Below are 22,783 nucleotides of genomic sequence, written 5' to 3' on the forward strand. Positions count from 1 at the left end.
AATATAACAAATCTTCTCTAGCCAATCTTGTGCTTGCATAGTCACGAGACCAAGTTGACATTGAGAAGATTGAAATGTTTAGATAGGTCTTAGTGGAATATCCCAATGATCCCATGGGCCTTTTAATTGTTAGGCAAGGAAGATAGATATCATCTGCCATGCATGACATGTTCTTTGAAGGAGTTGGACCCGAAAGCACAAGGGCTGTTGCATTTTTGATTACATTATTAATGATGATGATAATATGTTGAATGTTATAATAATCACTAATGATGATGACAATGTTTATGCTGAATTGATGATGATGATTTGTTTATGTTGAATTCATGACGATGACTATGCATTTTTAGATATAGATTCTAGATTCTAAAAGATGAATGGTAATATGAAATATATATATATATATATATATATATATGTATGTATGTATGTATGTATGTATGTATGTATATATATATATGTATATATGTATATATATATATATATATATATATATATATATGCATGCCGTTTCCTTGCTGTATCATATCCTCATATTTTGAAAATTTGTCGTATCCGTTTCAAACCCCATATCTGTATCCGTTCCCGTATCCGTTTCAGTGCAACTTAGCATAGAACATACCATAATTTAACAATCTTCCACCAGATATAATTGCGTGCCCTGTTTTGGTCCATGATTGCTTGAATTTTGTGAGGTACTCATCTATTCTTTGGACTTTGTTCTGTAAAATTGACCCCTTGATATCATGAAAATTAGGGGCTTTGAAGCCTAAACCATATGCAGTTATAGCATCAATCATAGGCTGATAATATGCAGAATTAACAGCATTGAAATGTATGTTTGCATCGTACTGCCATCTAGCAATGCATTCCCAAGTAGCCTCCTTGTTAATTTTAGGTGTGTTCTATGCTGATAGCAAATTTACTTCAATTTTCATATTAGCTCAATATCAATTCCAGATTAGCAATCACATTTAGCATGATAGTAAAATGAAGATAGAACATAAACATAAATTGCAGAAGACAAGCCAAGACAAGAGGACACAAGATGTGGCGCCAGCCAGGGACAAACCCCAATGTGGGGAAACCCTTGATCAATTCTTCTTATATGTTCTTCAATAGTTCAGCAGAGATCTTCTCTAAGAAGATGGCACATGAGGCAGCTGATTTGAACTCAAGTGAAGGCATACACTTCAACTGATCCTCCAAGGTGACTCCATCGCCATGTAGCACCCATCACTGTGCTGCACCCGTCACTGTCCTGCACCCAATCACTGCGCTGCTCTTCATCACTATGCTGCTTCCCATTACTGAGCAGTACCACATCATCATGTTGTACTCATCATCAACAAGCTGCTGCAATGCATCGTGCTGCTGCTATATCTACATGCCCATCATCACCATGCTGTACCATTATGTTGCACCATACTTGTGTTGCACCACACTGCACTATGCTGCATCCATCTTTGCTGTCACCTATATGCTGTGCCATTCATCATGCTGCACTAATCATTGTTGCAACCAAACATGTTGTCTCTAACACCATGCTGCATCCAACAAACACTCATCCATGCTTGTTGTAATATATATCATTATGCTGCACATACAACATCCAATATTCAGGCAGCAGAGAGCTTCTCTAGGACAGCAACCAAGTCCTCTAACAGTCTTCCTTAACTGCTTCTAACAGCCCTCCTAAACAGCCTCTAACAGCGCTACTAAACAACCTCTAACAACACTCCTAAACAGAACTCTAACAGCACTCCTAAACAGCGGATTGAGTTCCCTTCATGGACTGTGAATTGACAGCGTCTAGGGCACCATATTGTGACTCATAAGACTGGTTTGGGCAGCGTGAACCGTTTTCCTTTTTACTGTATTTAGGCCTTAACCATGACTGTGGTTAGGCCTTAACCATTGCTGCGTTTAGGGCTTAACCCATTGCTGCGTTTAGGGCTTAATCCACTGCTGCGTTTAGAGCTTAATCATTGCTGCATTGAGCACAAGTGGGGTTTATTTGGTTGCTGGCCGACCTTGACGAATTGTCCCTTAACACAAATAAATTCATATCTCCATGAACACTTATCGGAATCGGATGATCTTTAGATCAATCCTACACCTCTCGATGAGAGGGATCCAAGAAAAATATCAGCTGCCATTAATAAGATGACCCACATGGAGTTTGGCCATAGTTGCCAATTTTAACACTCCTCTATCTTCTTCCATTTGGCATTAGTGGTGGTTGAGCACCAGGGTTCAAGTGAGGTACAAATAAAGAGTCAATCCTTGTACATGCCCTTTTTAAATTGGATGAAGTAGGTTTGGATGCAGACACATGCTTATCTCCAATTCTAATAGGGATGCTAGATAATTTTTCGAAACTAGGCATACATGCTTCAAGATTAGGGTCTGTGAAAACATCATATGTTGTACTGCTGCCTATGTCCTCCTTAACTTTATTGTTTTTGCTCTTTTTTGCTTGGAAGGTTTCAATCAAGCCCATCATATGACTTCTTAGGTCATCTGAGACTTTGTCATTGTTGCTTTTAGAGGCCTTGCAACCTCGACAGCAACGAATAAAAATCTGCATATAAAGCTCTATCAATTCTTACTTTTTAGGGGAAAACAATTTTTAAGAGAAAAATACTAAAAAATAATCTACATACAAAGCCCTAGCAATTTTTAACTTATAGGGGAAAAACAACAAATTTAAAGAGAAAAATACAAGAAGATTAGGTGCCTTGACATACTTGGAGAAGCTTTCCAGAAGTTGACAACAAGAGCAGTGCCAAACAGCAGCGAAAACAGCTCCTAAAAACAGCTCAGAAACCCCTTCAGTCACCTCCAAAAACAGCTAAAAACTAGCACAAAGTTTTTGAGAAGAAAACTCTTGAAACAGCGCCAAATCCTTCCAAACTCTCTCCAACTCAGCCCTTCAACCAGCTCTCCAAATCTGCACAAGAGCCTCCTGACAACAGCCCTGCAAAAATGTAAATGTCTCTCCAAAACCCACTCTGAAAACTCAGCTCAAAAAATTCAAGAAGCTCAAATGAATAGTGTGAGTGAACTAGGTGGGGGGGGGGGGAGATTTAAATAAGTTTGAGAGGGGCCTAGGGGGTTTAAAACTGGTTCGATCGGCCAATCAAACTGGCCATTTCAGTTGTATCTCTGGTTTTGGACCATTTTGTGTTATGGAACTGGCCAGTTCGGTACCAACCTGCCATTTCAGGTCTGTGACTCTGGTCCAGACTGTTTTTTTGGCCAAAACCAGTCCAACTGACCAATCAAGCTGGCTATCTCCTGTCTGTGACTCTGGGCCAGACAGATCTTTGGCCAAAACTGGTCTGGTGTGGTTTTGACAACAGTGATATTATTATTAAGTACTCAATTGTTGTTATTTATCTTTTAGCTGTGTTTTCAATTAACACTCAAAGGATGTTTTGTGCTTCATTATGAGAGTAATCTTACTCTATATCTCAGTTCTAACTTTGAACTCATTTTCCAACAATCTCTATAGCACAGTTCTGCTGAAGGTATTTCAAACCTTAAGTCAGCCTCTTATTTGGATTTCACAATCTTTTGGCCCATAATTGCTTACCTGGACTCATGAATGTAGTAACGTTCACCTTTGTTGTAACCTTTTCCTATGTCTTCTCAAGCTTCTCAAAACAAACTCAACGAGTCTCCTTATCCAAAGTTGTATTCCCATGCCCCTTTCTTTGGCTTTTATTTTATTTTATTTTATTTTGTTGTAATTATTCTTTTATATTGCTCTCTTTTATATCGCTGATCACTGTGGCTTTTGCCAAACCTAGTTTCCCTCAACTGAAGTAAAGATGAATTACAATTCATACCCTGAATTGCATACAGTTGTTATTTTGAGAAACTTATGTAAACAGTGGGAAATATTTACTTTTTTTCAAATATCTAGCAGTTTAAAATGTTTACAGAGTAAAACATGAAAACGCTAGCACTGCCATCTGATTGAGGAATATTTGGGTTTTATGTCTTGAACCTTTCCTGCCATGTATGAAAGGTGTGCCCGGGGCCATGTTCAAGCTTGGGTGCTGCTGCACAGTTAACTGTTTCCCTTCCAGGTCAATTCTTTCTGCTCTGAGGCATAGTGGCTATGTATCATCGATGGTTGAAGAATTGGGAAAGAAGTAGCTTCTTTCCTGTTATCAATTTCTCCTACTTGGAATTTACACCACAGAGCATGAGTTAAACTATACGTTACTCTTCAAAATAGGTAAGCATCTCCAGTGTTTGAGATGATGGCAAAAAGGGTGAAAGGGGAATCATTATGGTTGAATGTTAGATGATGGCAAAAAGGGTGAAAGGGGAATCATTATGGTTGAATGTTTGAGATTATATCTTACGCACAGAATTTTCTGCTGTCTGAAGTCAAACATTCTTTACAGAATTTATTGTTCGTACCGACTGTAGGAATCTTGCCTTTCGAGGTCAAGTTTGAGTGAGTGACTTACTTTTTGATGTGTTTTAAGTATCTACTAACCATTTTAGATTAATTTTTCAATGAAAGATGAGAAGGATATATTTTTTAAAGATTATGGAGTTCATGAAGTCAAGAGGTCATCATAGGGTTGCGTCAAGCAGACTGTGTGTCCTCAATAGGTTTAATCTTGAGTGATATGATGACTAATTTTGAAATGGCACTTTGTTCCTGAGCAGCCCTGAAGGAGTGGAATGTTTGTGTACAGACTTGGGAGTTGATATAACAAATGTCAGAATTCTAATGCTTGCTTGGTAAGTTGAGCATGATTAAAAATTTTCGTTCCTTTTTACAGACATATTTGGTATCTGGATTCTGATCAGCAAAACTTGTAATTTTCAGGAAGATGCGAGCTGCAAAACAGGGTTATTTTACTTTGGTATGCTTGCTGTATGTGAAATGTTGAAATTTTTCACTAAGCTGTTATCAAGGCTAGAAGTTCTCGGCGGCACTCTATCCTTCCTATTATTTGATATGATTTTCTGAAATTCAAACAAATTCTAAGTTTTGTCTAACTGCACTACTTATTCTTGTCCATGCTGCAGGATGAGTGGCGAAGGGGCTTAAAGGCATTAAAAGTTGATACAATTGATAAGCTGAGAAAGGCACTACCTGCTTTGGAGCAAGAGGTGCAGGGGAGCTGTTCTTATGAAAATATTTGTTACAAACCTATTTTAAGAAGGTCAAATCCATGGTTAGATCTGCAAAGGGAGTCATATATGCATGCAGATGTTAATAACTGTGAACTCTTTTTGATGTTGTAACATGTTGTCCTGACGTTTTAATGAATGTGTGAATGGTTTTAAGGTCATGAGGCCCCAAAACTTCCAGGATTTCTACACTTATTCATTCAGATACTGTCTGACAGGTATACTTTTTTGCATCCTTTTTGAATATCTCAATTGAATAATCTTTGCAGTTCTAAAAGTTTTTTACTTTGATTTGTTTGATGCATGCACGTTTTAGTGACCTTTAATGCCTGATTTTTATTACAGAGGACAAACAGAAAAGTCTGGACATTGAGAGTGTTTGTCAATTGCTGGAGCTTGTTTTGGGGAAGCGTAATGAAGTTCAAGTTGAATCTTTGGTTGAATATCTGAAGGTATCCTGCTTTAATGCATGCTTGTAGTGTCTTATAATGCTTTTTGTGCTTCCTCAAACAGAAGCATATATCAATTTGAAGTGCCTGTCTTCCTCGAGACCTGCCATTTCCTTACTTTCATTTATTGTTATTAGTATCAACCTTGAGATAGTCCTTTTACATGCCTTTAGGTAGAAGTAGATGTTGGTGTTTTTGGTGATGTTTTTACATGTGTGCTAACATTTAATTGATGTGAGTTTCATATAGGCCTAATGGTCAAGATCAGGTGTTTTCTTCTTTGAGGTTAGAGGTCTGCATATAGATGGAAGTTGGGTATTAATTAGTCAAATTGCTGCACAGAGGGGGTCCATTGCCCCACAAATGAAGGGGTCTCATATGTCAATTAATTGCCTGGCTAAGCTGTGTGGCCTTGAATTAGATTATTATGGTTATAGTACAAATGCAGGGTCTCATTATTCTTCTCTGAAAATTGTATTTCTTGTGCTGTGGAAGGCTGATTATTGATTCAAAGTGATTCAATCTTGTTGAACCCTTTTCACCTCCAATACACCAGGATATGTAGCTGATCAAGGTCCTTCATGGGCATATTTTAAATCCTTTCTGGATTTGTATTTGGAAAGTGTACAACATGGATCTGTACAGGGTCTCATTTAGATATGTCTGGAATGGATATATATCAAAATTCACAGCAAACTCATCAACTAAACAACTGAATATGTCATTAGACTTGATCTGTGTCAAACAGCTACCCATTGACTGGCAATATTAAGAATGTTAAGCAAGCTATGTTAACATTGTTTTGGCAGTCGTTTTACACCAAATGTTTATGCCGTAAGGGGTCCCTATTTCAACTTTGGCCCATTAAATGGATCTTCCAATGCCTCCTCCAAAATCAACATGCCTCATACATTTATTTGGAATAAACCATTAATGTGAATGAATTATCAACCAATTGCCTAAGGACTGTTTCTTTGGTAAATAAGTGTTGGACCTCTATCTATTCATATATTCGTAAAAAAATTAGTCTGAGCGAGATCGACAAGTGGAACCCTGGCCTTGCAAATAGTAATAGCTACTGCAGTTATGTTTTTATAGGAGAAATTATAGTGATCCATAATAAGGCCTGTAGATCTTGCACAGTAAAATCTGAGAAGATTGATGGACATCGGCATATATGAGCAGCAGCTGTAGGAGATGAACCTGGAGAACCCATGACTGGGCATCTTTCCCTGCCAGAGAAATTGGATGCTGTGGGTAGCTTCCAGAACGAATTCTAGAGCCCTCATATTCTGTTGGATATCCTTCTTGAGCTTGGCCATCATCTGCACAACTTCCAGTCCCAGTGGAGAATTGAAAGGTGTCCAGAAAGGAGTTGTATTTATCATCCAGCATTTGTGAAATTTGAAGAAGGCTGTCAAGTACAGGATTGTCCTGGTCTTCTTGCTTGTCCATCCTATAGGCTATCAATTTCATGGTATTACAGTACATATCAACAGTGAAAGTACCAAGTAAACTGGTTTCAGGAGACGCCAGTGTCAGGCACCAACATTTCCAGCTCTCTGCCCACTGTCTGGCTGTGAGTGAGACACCTCTAGTGACAGACTCTCTTTAAAGGCATGTAACTTCTGCAGAGATGACAATTTGTGCTGTTCAGCAAACCTTCAGCAATATGTACAGCTTCTGATTTTTTTGCCTCTTGCACAGGGCTGAGTTGCTTCCTTTCCCCTGGTTTTTGGGAGGCAGATCACGACTCTTGTATACATGCAGAATCATCTTGCCCTCCTCTGAACCGTGTGTGGGTTCCTTGGGTTTGGGGGCAACACGAAACATCCTTGCAGCAGCAGCGGTGTTGAGATTAGTCTTATAGCCATGCTAGTGGTCTCCATTTTCTTTCTTTGCATATGTCTGTACTTAAGGTGGAGAGCTATTCTGTTGAGTGCAGCCATTGTGGGTATAATTGAGTCTCGTACTTCCTCTCATGTCATTATCCTCTCATATCATTATCCTTGTATATTATCAATAGAAATGTTAAAAAGTGGTGGCAGCATATTGAATTTTGTGGGCCACCTTTGACATCTCAATCTGCTGGCGATTGATTATTCTTTTCTATGTGCCTTGTCACCGGTTAAGCCCAAAATTTAAGTTCTTGAAATGTAACCTGTTCTAACAATAATGACCTGGATTTCCCATGAATCATGTGAAATGGTCTGAGTTTTCCAAAAGAAAAATACTGTAGGAGAGGACAGCAACAAAATTACTGTAGGAGAGGACAGCAACAAAAATACTGTAGGAGAGGACAGCAACAAAATGTAATACAGCTTGATGCTGCTTTACATTTGTGATTCCAAATTCTCCCCACAACTCCCTAAAAGGGTTGCGTGGGGAGACACACCCGCAAACGTCCCCTCCTGTCTTGGGTGCGTGGGGTGCGTGCACCCAACCCTGGGGGATGCGTCCTTGTGGAACACTGATAAATAATTGTCAATTTTTTTTGTTTGTTAAGAGTTGGTAAATTGGTTATTGGGTGAGTGGTGTTGCAACTCTAACCTTTGGTGAAGGAAAGGCTTGGTCTTACTTGCGGGAGTCTAGGGGCAATTGTTAGCCAAGGCACCCAATGTCACCTTGGTGGTTATATGAAGGTATCTTAAGCTTTAGGGGGGCATCCCTATGGATAAAGCTTAGTCCAAGTTGTCAGGGAAGACATAGGAATGCCATAAGACTTGCTTTGATGAAAGTAAGCTATTTACCACCCTCTCAGCGGTGGATAGAGATACTAAGAGAAGATGATGGTGATATGTGCTTGGTTTGGGCTAGCTAGAGTAATGCTAGTTTGGCTTTCATTACAAATCTTGTTAATATGTTGCAACCAACAAAGTTAGTAAGCAACTATATTATTCAATTACAAGAACAAAATTTAGGTTAATAAGCTAACGCTTATAATCAATTGAGTCTCGTGGTAAACGTGAATTGAGCACAATGACTAGTTTAAGATTTGAGAGATCTTGAAAATGATATCATGAAAAATTTACCTTTGTTTGTTGAGTTCACCAATGCTTTGAAGTTTGACACCTTTGCATGATAGGCAAGTGATTTAGGTTTCAATGTATACTTTGAACGTGCACGCACCATGAAAAGTGATCTATTTGCATTAAGATTTAAAACTTGAAGCCATTGTATTTACCAATGTGAAATTATCAACATTTTCACTAGCTTTCAAGGTGCAAATGTTATCTCGAGTAGTAATAAACTCAAAGAAATGATGTGCTTCAACCAAAGAATAATTGAATAGTTCAAATTGAACTTAAATATGGATGTCCAATGCAACTCTTAGATGGTTTAATATACAAGTATTGAAAGCAGACTCTAACATAAATTGGGTGCAAACTCTTGCAATGTGACTGTGAAAGGGAACTTTAGCAATATCATATTTCAAATGCAAGTAAGCTCTAATGACATATATGCAGGATGGTATCTTGAAGCTTGATTGTTATTGTGATTAGATCCACGAGATAGGCAATTTAAGCATGATCCACTATAGCATATGCTAATTTAAGGATTTGTCATGAGAATATAGATTAACATTAATAAGATTTGCAAATGATGACATGAAAGAACACAACTCTGCAACCTAGGTCAAGAATTCAATAGGTGAGCCTTAGATGGTGCAAATAAAACAAAACAAAGAAGAAAAGAAATGAAGAGAACATTTTCTTTTTTGGTTTTTGGTTAAACAAAAGTAAAATATTAGTGCTTGAGGGTTACAACGCACTTCTCTTGCTTCAAAGTGATATTAGGGTTTAAAATAGGGTAATGCAAATGACAACTGAAGGATTTCCCTTCAATTGTAGCCTGATGTGGCTAGGGTTCTTAGGATCTAGTTAGGGAATGGTATTGATTAGGATATATCTAATTGCAACACAATGATCTCAAAGGGGGTGCGAATCAAGAGCAAAGTCCATGTATGTATGACCTCAATGTAGTATTGCTTTTCTTTTGATGGTTAGAGGAGAAACAAGTGGAAACCTCACCTTGAAATGCCCTTCTAGTGGAGCAAGATGCCCTTTGGACCTTAATTGTAGTTTTTTCCTCCAACAAGCCTTTGAAATGATACTAAGGGTCATAAAGAAGATGGATGTGCTCAAAATGTTTGATTTGAGCTTTTCATTATTCTTCCATGCAATGTAATGAAGACTTACTTTTTATATAGAATGGAGTTCTTCATTGTTACAATAAATTATAATGTGTTGACTCAAACCATGAGCACTCAAATTTTCTTTCTCAAGGCCATGAGAAACATTATATGAATACACCATCCTCAAAATATGTAAGGAGGGGCTTTTACAAAACATTTTTTCAAATGACCCATAAAAGGGATTACATTATAAATCAATATGGCTATGAAGTTCACTTTTCCTCAAATTAGGGATTCAACTAACAATGTGGACAAGTAACTGCCAAGGCAAATAATGCGCTGTGTGTGACATCCTCAACAATGTTGGAGGGTTGAGTTGGGGGTGTCAAAGTTAGGTAGTTTATGGTGTGGTGGTCTTCTTTGCAATTGAATCTTAATTTGGAATATGGTGGATATGAACCTTTTTGTTAGTTAGGTGGAGTAAAACCTAACAAGCACTTTTTTTTAAAGAAACGATTATCTATGTGCATTAAAATATCAATTGTTTGAAGGCTAGAACCTTGTACATCTTTAACCAAAACTTCTCCTACTGAGATCAAAAAGCTCCACAAGAGGTTGAGGCATTTAAAATTTTAACACCCTGACTACTTTCAACTAGTCTAAACTGGCTTTCCTTATACAACTTCCAAAAAACTACTAATATTACTAGGTATTTACATAACATGGAGGAAACTAACCAAAGTAAAACTAGCCTTCTACATTCTCCTCGGGAGTAGTATTAACTTGTTTTTCATGAGGTTTTGAATCCGACCAAGAAGGAGATGGAAATGAGCTTGCTATTACTTCAACGACAGTGGTGTCTTAAGAATTTGGAGTCCACCTCCCACTGCATCATAAATTCCTTGGACTTGTTGCCGCAAACCCCAATTTCCTTTACATCTGACATGGAGATCGGATTGTCCATCATGAATTTCAACATTTCTGTTGCCAGCTGTAGCCTATCTAGCTTTATTTGCATGGTACTGAATTTCTGATTCCAGAGCTCGAAATGGGCTTGAGACTGTTAAAATCATTTCCTTGTACGTGGAAATCAGAGTTATTATAAACTCCATAGACCCTGTCATTTGTGCTAAATGAAAGTTGTTATCGTCATTTGTTGCTGGAATGTCTCTCCATTGGAAATTCCTCCTACCAAGCCTTCTTTCTTCCTTGTAAACTGTGAAACTAATTGGCCACCATGAGACAATATGACTGCTCTACCTCTTCTTCTAATCTTGTAGTCCAAGCTTCCCTAAATTTTCACTCCTTGTCGACCTTCAATGCCAAATTGGATCACATGTGATTGCTAGACAATAAGGTCCATCACTATAATGGAAACTCTACAATTAGAAACCAACTCCATTGAAAATTGAGATCACAAGCATGTGTGTTGTACTTTGAATGAGTAAATGCTATCTATGTGTGTTTGATCAATTTCTTAACCATGGAGACCACCCTCCATTTGTGCACTGACAAAGGTTGTATTACATATGCTGACCAAGTGATTGCATGATCCCTCAGCGTGAGGTAGCAACTGCCAATACATGAGGAATGATATAAAAATTAACAAATATTTGAAATATGATCTAATAGTGGGGCAAATTGCATCTCGTCCATTTATTTGAACATTAAATATGATCTGATAGTGGGGGCAAATTGCATCCTGTCCATTTATTTGAACATGAATTTCAAATATTGTCTTCAACATTCGAGCTATGATTATACATGTCATGGTAATGGTTTTATTATTGAGACGCCTTTTAACATGAAATAAGTGAATCATTTCAAATTGTGCAATTTGGAGACTTATTCAATGCAGAATGGGGGCTTGAATTTGCTCACTTGTTGGATTACAATCACCGAATCACCAAAAACCATTAGATGACGAATTTCCTTTGAAAGAGCCAACTCCAATCCTTGCCACAAAGCCAAATATTCAGCTTGGTTATTAGTTGATGTGCCTAATCCCTGAGCATATTGAATCTCCCTTTCTTCATCCGAAAGAAAGATAATCCTTCCTGCTCCTGCCTCCCCAAAACCTAAAAAGCACTTTGAACACCACATAATAACGGTTAATTTAATTATTGGCTAAGTATGCTATGAAAGAGAATCATAAATATTCACATGTAATTGACTTTTAAGACAAGGTGTGTTTCCCGGGGGCTAGACAAAGGCATGTTATATGGTGAACAATTATAGATGGGGATGAAAGGAGGATCCTTCATGGCATGACCCCAAAGGTCAGTTGATGTGTTGGTTTTTCTTTTTGTTTAACTTTCTAGACCTAGGAGTTCTTTTTTAGCCCTTAAGAGGGAGCTTTTGTTTCTAAAAGGAGAATTTCTTCTTGAGGTTTTCATTACCCTTTATTTATTTTGTTGAGTGTTTAGTTCATTGAACACACCCTTTTTATTTATACATTCATTGCCCCTTTAGATGTTCAGTAGACAACTATGGGATTTTCATTTTAATTCAGACATTCATATGCATGCTTTCTTGATGATAAACCTCAGTAGGGGTTCAAAACATGTCGATCCTAAAACAACGATGTGATTTATTCGGAAGAGTTTTGCTTTAATCATGAATCACATATGCCTCCTTTTTGAGATAAAATAAACCTTTTAATATCGACGTTTGAGAATCCAAGCATGGAGTCAATTTCTTTTTCCATGAATGGGATGGAGGTGAAGGGGATATGGTGGAAAATGTTATGTACGGAGGATATGCTATCTTAGCTAGTCACCAAGTAGTACAACTTGACCATGTGAGATGACACACTTCTCTGAGTAAATTGTGCCCTACCACAATATGATGAGGCAACCAAATAAATATTAAGATGTTGAATTGTTGTTATGAGGTAAACAAATAAGACAATGAAGTGTTGTTAGGTCCTACTACAGTGAGCACTAATGTCATGACCCACTCAAAGAAATAACGCCATCCGATCACTACATATATACATTAAATAATCATGAAAACACATTGATTTTCCATTTGAGAGGCGAGGAAGACTTTTGACACATCATGGTTAATCTAGCATAGGTGTATGCATGACAACATGAACACGCCATGTGGATGAGTGATGATGAAGTGTGAGTAAAGAGCTTAGGCGGGTCAACAACATATACCTTTGGGGTGCCTTTTCAATTGGTTCATCCATTGGGGGTGATATTGCTAGGCCGCCTTCATTGCAATTCATGGGTGAATAATGAAGAGCTTGTTTGGGACATTTTCAATACATCCATCTTTCTTTGTTAGTATTATTATTTTTTCAAGGGTTAGATTAGGTCTTCCAAGTTCATTGGAGGATAGAGCTGCAACTAAGCTTGAAGAAGGGCATCTTGCTCCATCAGAAGGACATTCAAAGTGATGTTTCCACTTGTTTATTTTTTGACCATTGAAGGAGAGGTAGCACTGCATGGACTCGGATGTCTAGGTACTCATTCCTCTTGCTTTCCAACCCCTTCGAGATCATCTTGTTGCCCTTGGATGTGATATTAGTGAAGGCCATCCCCCTAACTAGATCTTAAGAACCCTAGCTACTTAAGGCAATTCTCAAAGCCCAATCTTTAGGGTGTTGTCAACATTACCATAACTTAAATCCTAATATCACTCTAAAGTAGGTGAAGTGACCTTATAACCCTTGGGCATTGTTCTCTTACTGTTCTCCAACCAAAAACCAAAAAAAGAAATTCTCTTCATTTTTTGTTTTGTTTTGTTTGCACAACCTAGGGCTTATTTGTTGAACTCTTGATCTAGGTTTTAGATATGTATTCTTTCATGTTGTATCTTTTGTAGATCTTATTACCGCTAATTTAAGGATTTGTCAAGAGTATTGATTAGTATTAATAAAAGTTACAATGATATGACGTGAAAGAACATAGAATTTCAACCTAACTTTATAATTCAATAGGTAAGGCCTATGTTTTGCAAACACAAACAAAAACAAAAGAAATGAAGATATTTTTTTTAATTGTTGTGTATGAGTGTTATGGGGTCACTTCACCCACTTTGGAGTGATTAGAGATTAAGATAGGATAATGTTGTCGACAACTAGAGGATTTCCCTTGGGATGGTCTTGACTAGGATCACATTCAAGTGCAATAGGGTGATCTCAAAGGATTTGCAAGGTATGAGGGAAGAGTCTTTGGATGTCAAACCTAAATGCAGTGTCCTTTTTTCAGTGATTAAAGGATAAATAGGTTGAAACCTCACCTTGAATGTTATTTACCTTGGAGCAAGATGACCTTCTTTGACCTTAGTTGTAGCTTTGTTATTCAACAAACTTGTAAGAAAGACCTAATCTAACTCTTGGAACAATACTAATAATCACAAAGAAAAAGATTGACGTGGTCAAAATATTTCAAATGACCTCTTCATTATTTTCCCACGAATTGCTATGAAAATGGCTCAACAATGTTACCCCTCAAGGGGCAACTTGTTGAAGAGGCATCCCAGGGTTGTATGTTATTGACCTTGGAGCCCTTTGTTGACACTTGATCTTCACTCATCCAAAATCTTGATCTTCTCATCGAGACACCTATGTTTGATCAACAATGTTGTATCAAAAGTCGTCCTCAACTCTCAAATGGTAGATGCAATTATGTTCCCATGATTATTTAATGTACACATGTATTGATTGGATGATTTTATGGCTTTGAGTGGGTTGTGACAATGATGTTTATCGAAGTAGGATCTATTGAAGTATTATTTGATAAAACCTCATGGTCCTATATTTTATTTGTTTGCCTTGTCATATTATGGTATGACAATTTGTTCATAGAAGCGTGGTAACTAGTTAAGGTAGCACTCCGTATCCTCTAGAGTCTATACATAACATTTTCCGCCACTTCCCCTTAACTTCTATTCCATTCATGAAAAATAAATTGGTCACCTTCATGCCTAGCTTCTCAAAGGTCATTATTAAAAGGTATATTTGAAAATGAATATGAGAGCCTTATTTGAAATGAAAAACCCATGTTTGAAAAAGAGGAGAGTAAGTTGAAATTTAGTATATCTTTAGAGGTAATGCCACCTCATTATGAGGCTATCTCCCTTGTCCATAGGTTGCCTAAAGAATATCTAAATAAAAGGGATGTGTTCGATCAATTGAACACAATGAAATAAATAAAAGGGGTAATGAAGTAGAGGAATGACAACTCAATGCCTAAAACTCCCTTTTAAAGGCTATTGAAAAATAAGTCCTAGCTTTAAAAAGTTGGACAAAAAGGAAAGAAAAAGGCCAACACATCAATTGACCTTGATGGTCATGTCACGCCTTTCCACCCTAACCATAGTTGTTCACCATATAGCATGTCTTTGTCTAGCTCCTTGGGAAACACATATTGTCCCAAGAGTTGGTTACATGTATAAGGGTTTATGATTGTCTTCCATATTATGCTTAGGAAAATAAAAACAATTGACCCTTATTATGTTGCGTTGGGTGGTCTTGTTAGGTCTGCACCACCTAACAACTCATGGAGAGGTTCATATCCATTATTCCAAATGAACTCAATTGTAAAGAAGGTGGCCACATCATCAACTTCTTGTCTTCGACACCTCAACTCAACTCACCAATATTGTTGAAGATATCACTCAGAACTTGAGATTTATTGGGACATTTACTTGTACACATGGTTGAATAAATGCTTAATTAGAGGAAAGGCACACTGCATGCATTGTTGATTTGTAGTGTGCCCCTTTTAATGGCCATTTGAAATATTGTTTTGTAAAAACCCCTCTTTGTGTATCTTGAGGATTCTATATGAGGAGGGAGCCTTCTTCATTGCAATTCACGGAGAATAATGAAGAGCTTGGTTGAGACATTTAGAGCGCAATCATCTTTTTATTTGTGATCAATGGTAATGTTTTAAGGGCTATGTTAGGTCTTTGTTACAAGTTTGTTGGAGGACATGGTTGCAACTAAGGTTGAAGTAGGGCATCTTATTCCATGGAAGAGACATTCCAGGTGAGGTTTCTATTGTTTCTCCTTTGACCATCAAAAGAAGGTAGTACTGCATTGAGGTTGGATGTCCAGGGAACCTTATCCATTGTGTGTAATGCTTGAAGGGCAATCCTCCGGGTTCGGGTGTTGTCAATTACCTTCAAGTTCTAATATCACTTTGAAGGTGAAGTGACCTGATAACCCATAGACGTTGGTTTTTACTCTTCTGCAATTAGACCAAAAGAAAATTCTCTTCGTTTTTGTTTTGTTTTGTTTGCACAACCTAGGGTTTACTTGTTGAATTCTTGATCTAGGTTGCAGATCTGTGCTCTTTCATGTTGTAGATCTACTATATAATATGACAAATCCTTAAATTGGCATATAATATGGTGGATTATGCTTGGAATGCATATCTTGTGAATCTGATAACAATAACGAATCAAGCTCCAGGATACTAGTCTGCATGTCATTGTAGTTTACCCAAAAAGGGGTGCTATTCAGCATTCCTCCACGTAAGATGGACATCTGGGCATCCCCCCACCTCCACATTTTTAAGCTTTTTTGCTTATAAATGCTTAAAAAATGAAAAATAAAATAAAAAAGGTAATAAAACAATATATAAAAAAATCTTACTTTGAAACACGTCGACAAATGAATTATGATGTGATTTACGCCGAAAAATCTTCTCAATACTTGAAATGGATCACAGAAGCCTAAATTCAACACCTTACTTCACTGTTACTTTTATTTACCTTTTATTCACTTTCTCTGCTCGTTTTATTTTCAATGTCCATTGTCCAATGTTTATTTTCACTTTTGACTCTTGAGTCTCCTTTTGATACTGATGACCTCAGCTTTTTCAGTCTCAACTCTAGATTCTTATGACCTCAGGTTTTTGAGCCTCAATTCTAGATGCTGATGACCTCGGATGAATAATTCAATGTACTATTTCAGACTTAAATATTTTTGTTTTACTATTTTTGTTTTGTTGTGGTTTATGAATCAATGTATTTCATTACTGAATCTGAATTTAAATCATGTTTCTATCATTTACAAATTTGAATGTAGTACTATTTTACTATTTAATAATTTAGATTACACAATGATGTATTGTTATTGTTTGAGATTTTATATGCCAGATACTCTGATGTCCCGCCTCACCCCCAAATTGAAGCATTTGATGTCACGTACTCTTGTTTTGATATTTTGAAGTTTATTTGGATTTTGCGCGCTTGTCTGTAGTCTGTTTTGTTTATGTACCTTTATTTTCCTTATTGAGCGCAGAATCAAAAGGAGTACAAAGCAATTAATCTTGATCAATGGTCGTGTTTTCTACGATTTTGTGACGAGGTATATGATTTATAACACCTTTCTGAATGCAAAAGCCTTCATTATTTTTTGATATTTCCTTTTGTTAAATCCGAACTGACTGTCAATTTGCACTTTTAGAGAAATTGATTTGCACCTAACATCTTAAGTCATTTCATTACAGATCCATTACCCAGACTTCGAGAATTACGATTCAACACTTGCCTGGCCCTTGATTTTGGACCATTATGTTGAGTGGGTGCGAGAAAGCCAAAGTTGAAGCACGTCTCGCTCTTGATAATAGAATGCATCTATTGTTGTTACTTCTGAACTTTAAACTGTACAAATTGCTTATGAGGGAAATAAAATCGTTTTGGATTTGTATATCTACGGAAATTGCTTCCAAGGGCAATAAAATCATTTTGGATTTTTTTGTCTGTGGTTGGTTTATTTATCTTTTGTTTGGTTGAGGTTGGGTGCCCTTAATTCAATTTCGTTGTTTATAAAGTTACCTGAATTTCAGAATTGGTTGGGACGATCAGATAATAATAATGGTCGCGTTGTTGCGTTCGACCCTTGTAACTAACCTTTAAAAACATTTGATACGAGGGGCTTGCGTTGTAAATCTTACATACCACCAAATAACTTTCATAAAAGAACAGTGAAGACAAAAGATTACTTAGATCAACATTGTAAGGGCTACTTACCATGTGATTGTCGAAATGATCCTGATTACAATTGCAAGAGGCAAACTATGGATAGAAGTGCTTATAAATTTCAAATTATATGTGGCTCAAACTTGGGGAGTCATCCACAAGGTCATTAAAGGTAAATTTAACTGGTTTTAAAAAGAGGATCACTTTATATGCATTTTGTTGGACAAATTTGATTGAAATTATAAGTAATCTATCTTTTTGTTTAAGTCATATACCTGGGCAGAAATCTTCTTAGCACATTTTGTTTCATCCAAATTTGAGAGATTATAAGTAATCTAATTTTTTTGTTTCTCAAGTATATATATTGAGAATAGTATACAATATAAATTTCAGACTCTTCAGGGTAAAGGCTATAGGTCGAGTAACTCATAAAAGCTCATGAATATATCATATAGAGCGCATCAACAATTGATTCATAACACAAACATGTCACAAAAACAAGATTTGACGTGGATCTATTTAAAAACATGTTATTTTGAATAACTAAGATCAATTGTTCGATGAGCCATGTTATTTGAAATAACTAAGGTTAGTTGTGCATTTGGGGATTTATCATGATTATTAACACGGGATACTCCATGGAGATAATAACGGGTTACTTTACGAAGATTATTTAAACATACATTGCAAGCATGTTTTGCTTTGAATAATGCTCTTTGGTAAGTGCCTTTGGCCTTGGCCACAATATCTTACGATATCTAGGCCTCTACTAGTTTTTCTTTTGGCATTGCGGCTTGCAATATCATACAACAATATCTTTCATGTTGTAAGAGCAACTGCAATATACAAATCACTAACAATCTAAAATCCTACATAGGACATAGGCGAGAGGATTTGGGAACTACAATAAGTTTTATACTAAAGATATAACGAAGCCTAAATCATTTGAAGTTAAAAATCCTACTTAGGTGAGAAGATTTGGGAACTACAATAAGTTTTATACTAAAGATATAACGAAGCCTGAATCATTTGAAGTTACAAGGACGAGGGAATAGGAACAAGTCAAACGTAATAGCTTACTCCTCTTCTGGGATTATTGCAGGCCGTTGTGGATGTTGCCAATTCTACTGTTATCGGTTTCTACTTAGTTGCTTTTTACGACTTCGGTAATTAAGTTTATGTTTGTAGCTTACTTGCCTCATTACGAAGTAGTAAAAGTTACCTCGGTTTGGTTTTTGTATTTTGTTTTATCTTTTATTTATTTATTTTCAAGTAAAAATAAGACTCATACTCATTCTCATATGAGGATGAGAATTGGTTTTGTGTAGAAAGCGCTTCCTTAATTCCTTAATTGAATTTATTAATTTTTTTAGTTGAAATTATTTTGTTATTGTTTTAAAATTAATTTAAAGTAAAATAAGTCTTCTGTCAAATTTATAATGTTATTGTTAGATGATGAAATGTGGAGATTACAATGGGATTGGTGCAAGCTCTTTTATTCTAAAGTGTCCAATGCAAGCAATGTAGAAATATTGTGTAGTTGTAAATTAACTAAAATTAAACTGGGACTTTTGTTTAACTTGTTGGCTATGACTTCTGTTTGCATTGTAAAAATATTGTGTAGTTGTAATTAACTAAAATTAAACTGGGACTTTTGTTTAACTTGTTGGCTGTGACTTCTGTTTGCATTGTAGAAATATTATGTAGTTGTAAATTAACTAAAATTAAATCGGGTGTAGTTGTAAATTAACTAAAATTAAATCGGGACTTTTGTTTAACTTGTTGGCTGTGACTTCTGTTTAACTTGTTGGCTGATTGTTTTGAGATTTTAAAATAAGTAAAATAACTCTTTTATCAGATTTATAATAATAATGTTATCACTAGATGTTGAAATGTGGAAATTACAATGGGTTCCATTTATCTTGTCATCAGATCTATAATGTTATCACTAGATGTTGAAATGTGGAAATCACAATGGGCTTCCATTTATTTTGTCAGTGGATTGGTGCAAGATCCTTTATTCTCAAGTGTCCACTGTAAGCAATGTAGAAATATTGCGTAGTTGTAAATTAACTAAAATAACATTGGGGCCTCTATTTAACTTGTTGGTTGATTGTTTTGAGATTTTCTAATTTTATATGTTTGTTGTCTGAAGATTACAAGGTTGTGGTTGTGGTTGTGTGCCTCCTTTGCATTGATATGAGTTTATTCAATTGTTTTGTAGTTGTAAATTAACTAAAATGACACTGGGGCTTCTGTTTAACATGTTGGTTGATTGTTTTGAGGTTTTTTTAATTTTATATGTTTGTTGTCGGAAGATTACAAGGTTGTGGTTGCGTGCCTCCTTTGCATTGATATTAGTTTATTCAATTATTTTGTAGTTGTAAATTAACTAATGTTAAACTAGAGCTTCTGTTTAACTTGTTGGCTGATTGTTTTGAGGTTTTTTAATTTTATATGTTTGTTGTATGAAGATTACAAGGTTGTGGTTGTGGTTGTGTGCCTCCTTTGCATTGATACGAGTTTGTTCAATTATTTCGAAATAAATTGTATGAAGATACAATTTTATATTTTTTTCTTCCCTTTTTCCATTTTTAGTAAAATTAAATTTGCATGCTGCAAATATTCCTTTCCTTGATGGATCCTCAGGTTTATGTTTAAATTTTAAATGTGTGATCATGTTCTTGTTGGAAATTCAGAAATGGTTTTTATTTTGTACAAAAAAAAATGACCTTGGTATGTTATATAATATAGGTTGGGTGTTAGTTCAATTGGTGGAGTTTTCGTTGTGTTGACGGTGCTGGAATCGCCAATATTAAGGGGATCTCCCTGATATGAAGTCTCCCAATTAGACTTCACACCGTTTGGTGTAGGAGTTCCATTCAGAGTATGACTCAGTTGCCGATACAATGGGTTTAATGATGTGCCTTCGCTGCAACAACATATAGAGTGGTGTATGGTGACTTTGGTGGGAACAAGTGTGTGACTCTTGACTCTGCAGAAAGTAAAGTGTAATGCATGAAGGTTCTAAAACATGAAGGGAACATGAGTGAGTCCCTTAGAAGCCTGTAATAGTATGCAACTTGAAAGGAACACACGAGCATAAAGGCATCACAAGCTAGCATGCAAAATAGTTCACAAGTTAACCATGATGGAAAAATATATCAATATGCATTCAACAAGATTCATATCTATGCAATTGAAATAATTCATAAGCATAAGAGTAAGTTAAATAACATGCATTGATATGAGTTTATTCAATTATTAAGTTAAATAACATGCATTGATGAGTTTGTATGAAGATACAAATTTTTATTTTTTTTCTTCCCTTTTTACATTTTTAGTAAAATTAAATTTCCTTGTTTAAATGTTAAATGTGTGATCGAGTTCTTGTTGGAAATTTAGAAATGGTTTTTATTTTGCACGAAAAATGACCTTGGTATGTTCTATAATCTAAGTTGGGTGTAAGTTCTTGAACGATTTTCTATTGTGTTGACAGTGTTGGAATCACCAATATTCAGGGGATCTCCCCAATATGAAATCCCAATTAGACCTCCACACCGTTTGGTGTAGGAGTTCCATTCGGAATATGACTGCTTGTTGATGTAGTGGGTTTAATGATGTGCCTTGGCTGCAACAACACATAAATTGGTGTATGGTGACTTCAGTGGGAACAAGTGTGTGACTTTGCGTAAAGTAAAGTGTAATGCATGAAGGTTCTAACACATGAAGGGAAAATGAGTGAGTCCCTTAGAAGCCTGTAATACTACGCAACTTGAAATGAACATGTAACTTTTTTTGGTTTTGATAAGATAGAAATTTTGAAAAAATGTTAAGTTAGGATATGGACATAATAATAGTGAATAAAATGTTATATATATATATATATATATATATATATATATATCTTGATGATGATGTCTACATCAAAGAAAATGTTAGATTGGATGTTCTAAAAAATAAAGAAAAAAAGAAAATGTTAGGTTAGAAAGAAAATAAAACAATTAAACTCTGAAAGTGAGCAAGTCTAAATGCCACTACTATTTTTCTGCAAAATAATGGTTGTGTGTTTCAATGCCACAACCCATGACAGTCAAACTGTTTAATCTTGACTGTTTCATACTTTAAATTTGATGTTATAGTTAGAGAATAAAGATTTGGCCAAACTGTTTAATCTTGGCAGAGCAGTGGTTAGGTAGAAAATAAGAAGGTGCTCATCAGTGTAATTTGAGCCCTTGGATGTTATAAGGTTAGAATTAGATAGTTTGTTTTTGTAAAATAAACATAAAAGAAAAGGGTTTGCTAGCTTAAATGCACCCATTAAGTGAAGAAAAAAATGATAGGATAAGCAAAGGGTAAGTAGAGATATGGTTGCAGAAGTATGATGACTGATTGGCAAAGTGTACATTTATCATGTTTTACCATATGTTTCTATGTCCATGATGTAATTACACAAAACAAATGAAGGTCTACAAGATAAATTAATTAACTTCTCATTCATCTCCATTCATCTCTATATTCACTAATTTCCCCTTCCACCTTCATACATTCATATCCATTCATTTTCCATAAAAAAAACTCTTTTTCCTAAGGTCAAAACTTTTTTTGCCTAGAAAAAGTGAAAAACCCTTGTAAAATCCCCTTTTACCTAAAAAATCCACAAAAGTTGTTTAGCATAAGTATTGATGTATATATGCGAAAAGTGAATACCTCGTGAAAAGCATAATACTTAGTGTATTTCCCTTTTCTGCCTATAATTCCCTTCTCCCCCTATATTTCCCCTTTTCGCGTGTATTTCCCATTTTCCGCTCATATTTTATATTAACATTAACTTAACGTATTAAACCCTTAAAGGTTCACTTTTCCGTATATATTAACCCCTTTTATTAAAATACCCCGAAACCCTTAGTTTTACTATAAAAACTATGTATTTCATAATAATATCGCTTCGCAAGCCTTTCATATGAATGCACTCTCCGCCGTTGCGATCTCCGATTGTGATGGGCCCGGACCTGACGCAATATATATTAAAATCCATTACCATATCGCATCCGCCCCTTATTGCAAGTCCCAGCTGTAACATATACCCTCC

At 36.0% G+C, this 22,783-nt stretch overlaps 1 protein-coding gene across 1 annotated transcript in view; it reads left to right on the top strand.

The window, feature by feature from the left end:
• Positions 1–17,472, top strand: part of LOC149243603 (defective in cullin neddylation protein (DUF298)) — a 39,536-nt gene extending 22,064 nt beyond the window's left edge. The window contains exons 3-9 of the mRNA XM_089374575.1: positions 4,693–4,767; positions 4,856–4,892; positions 5,059–5,142; positions 5,321–5,381; positions 5,509–5,615; positions 17,012–17,077; positions 17,220–17,472. Coding sequence (XP_089230701.1) covers positions 4,693–4,767; positions 4,856–4,892; positions 5,059–5,142; positions 5,321–5,381; positions 5,509–5,615; positions 17,012–17,077; positions 17,220–17,315 — 526 coding nt within the window. The 3' untranslated portion in view covers positions 17,316–17,472. The remainder of the gene's footprint in view (positions 1–4,692; positions 4,768–4,855; positions 4,893–5,058; positions 5,143–5,320; positions 5,382–5,508; positions 5,616–17,011; positions 17,078–17,219) is intronic.
• Positions 17,473–22,783: the final 5,311 nt, after the last annotated feature.

This window comes from Pinus tabuliformis, chromosome 8, assembly GCF_031772625.1.
Source record: "Pinus tabuliformis cultivar Carrire ecotype Pingquan chromosome 8, CPIR1, whole genome shotgun sequence".
Taxonomy (NCBI): Eukaryota; Viridiplantae; Streptophyta; class Pinopsida; order Pinales; family Pinaceae; genus Pinus; species Pinus tabuliformis.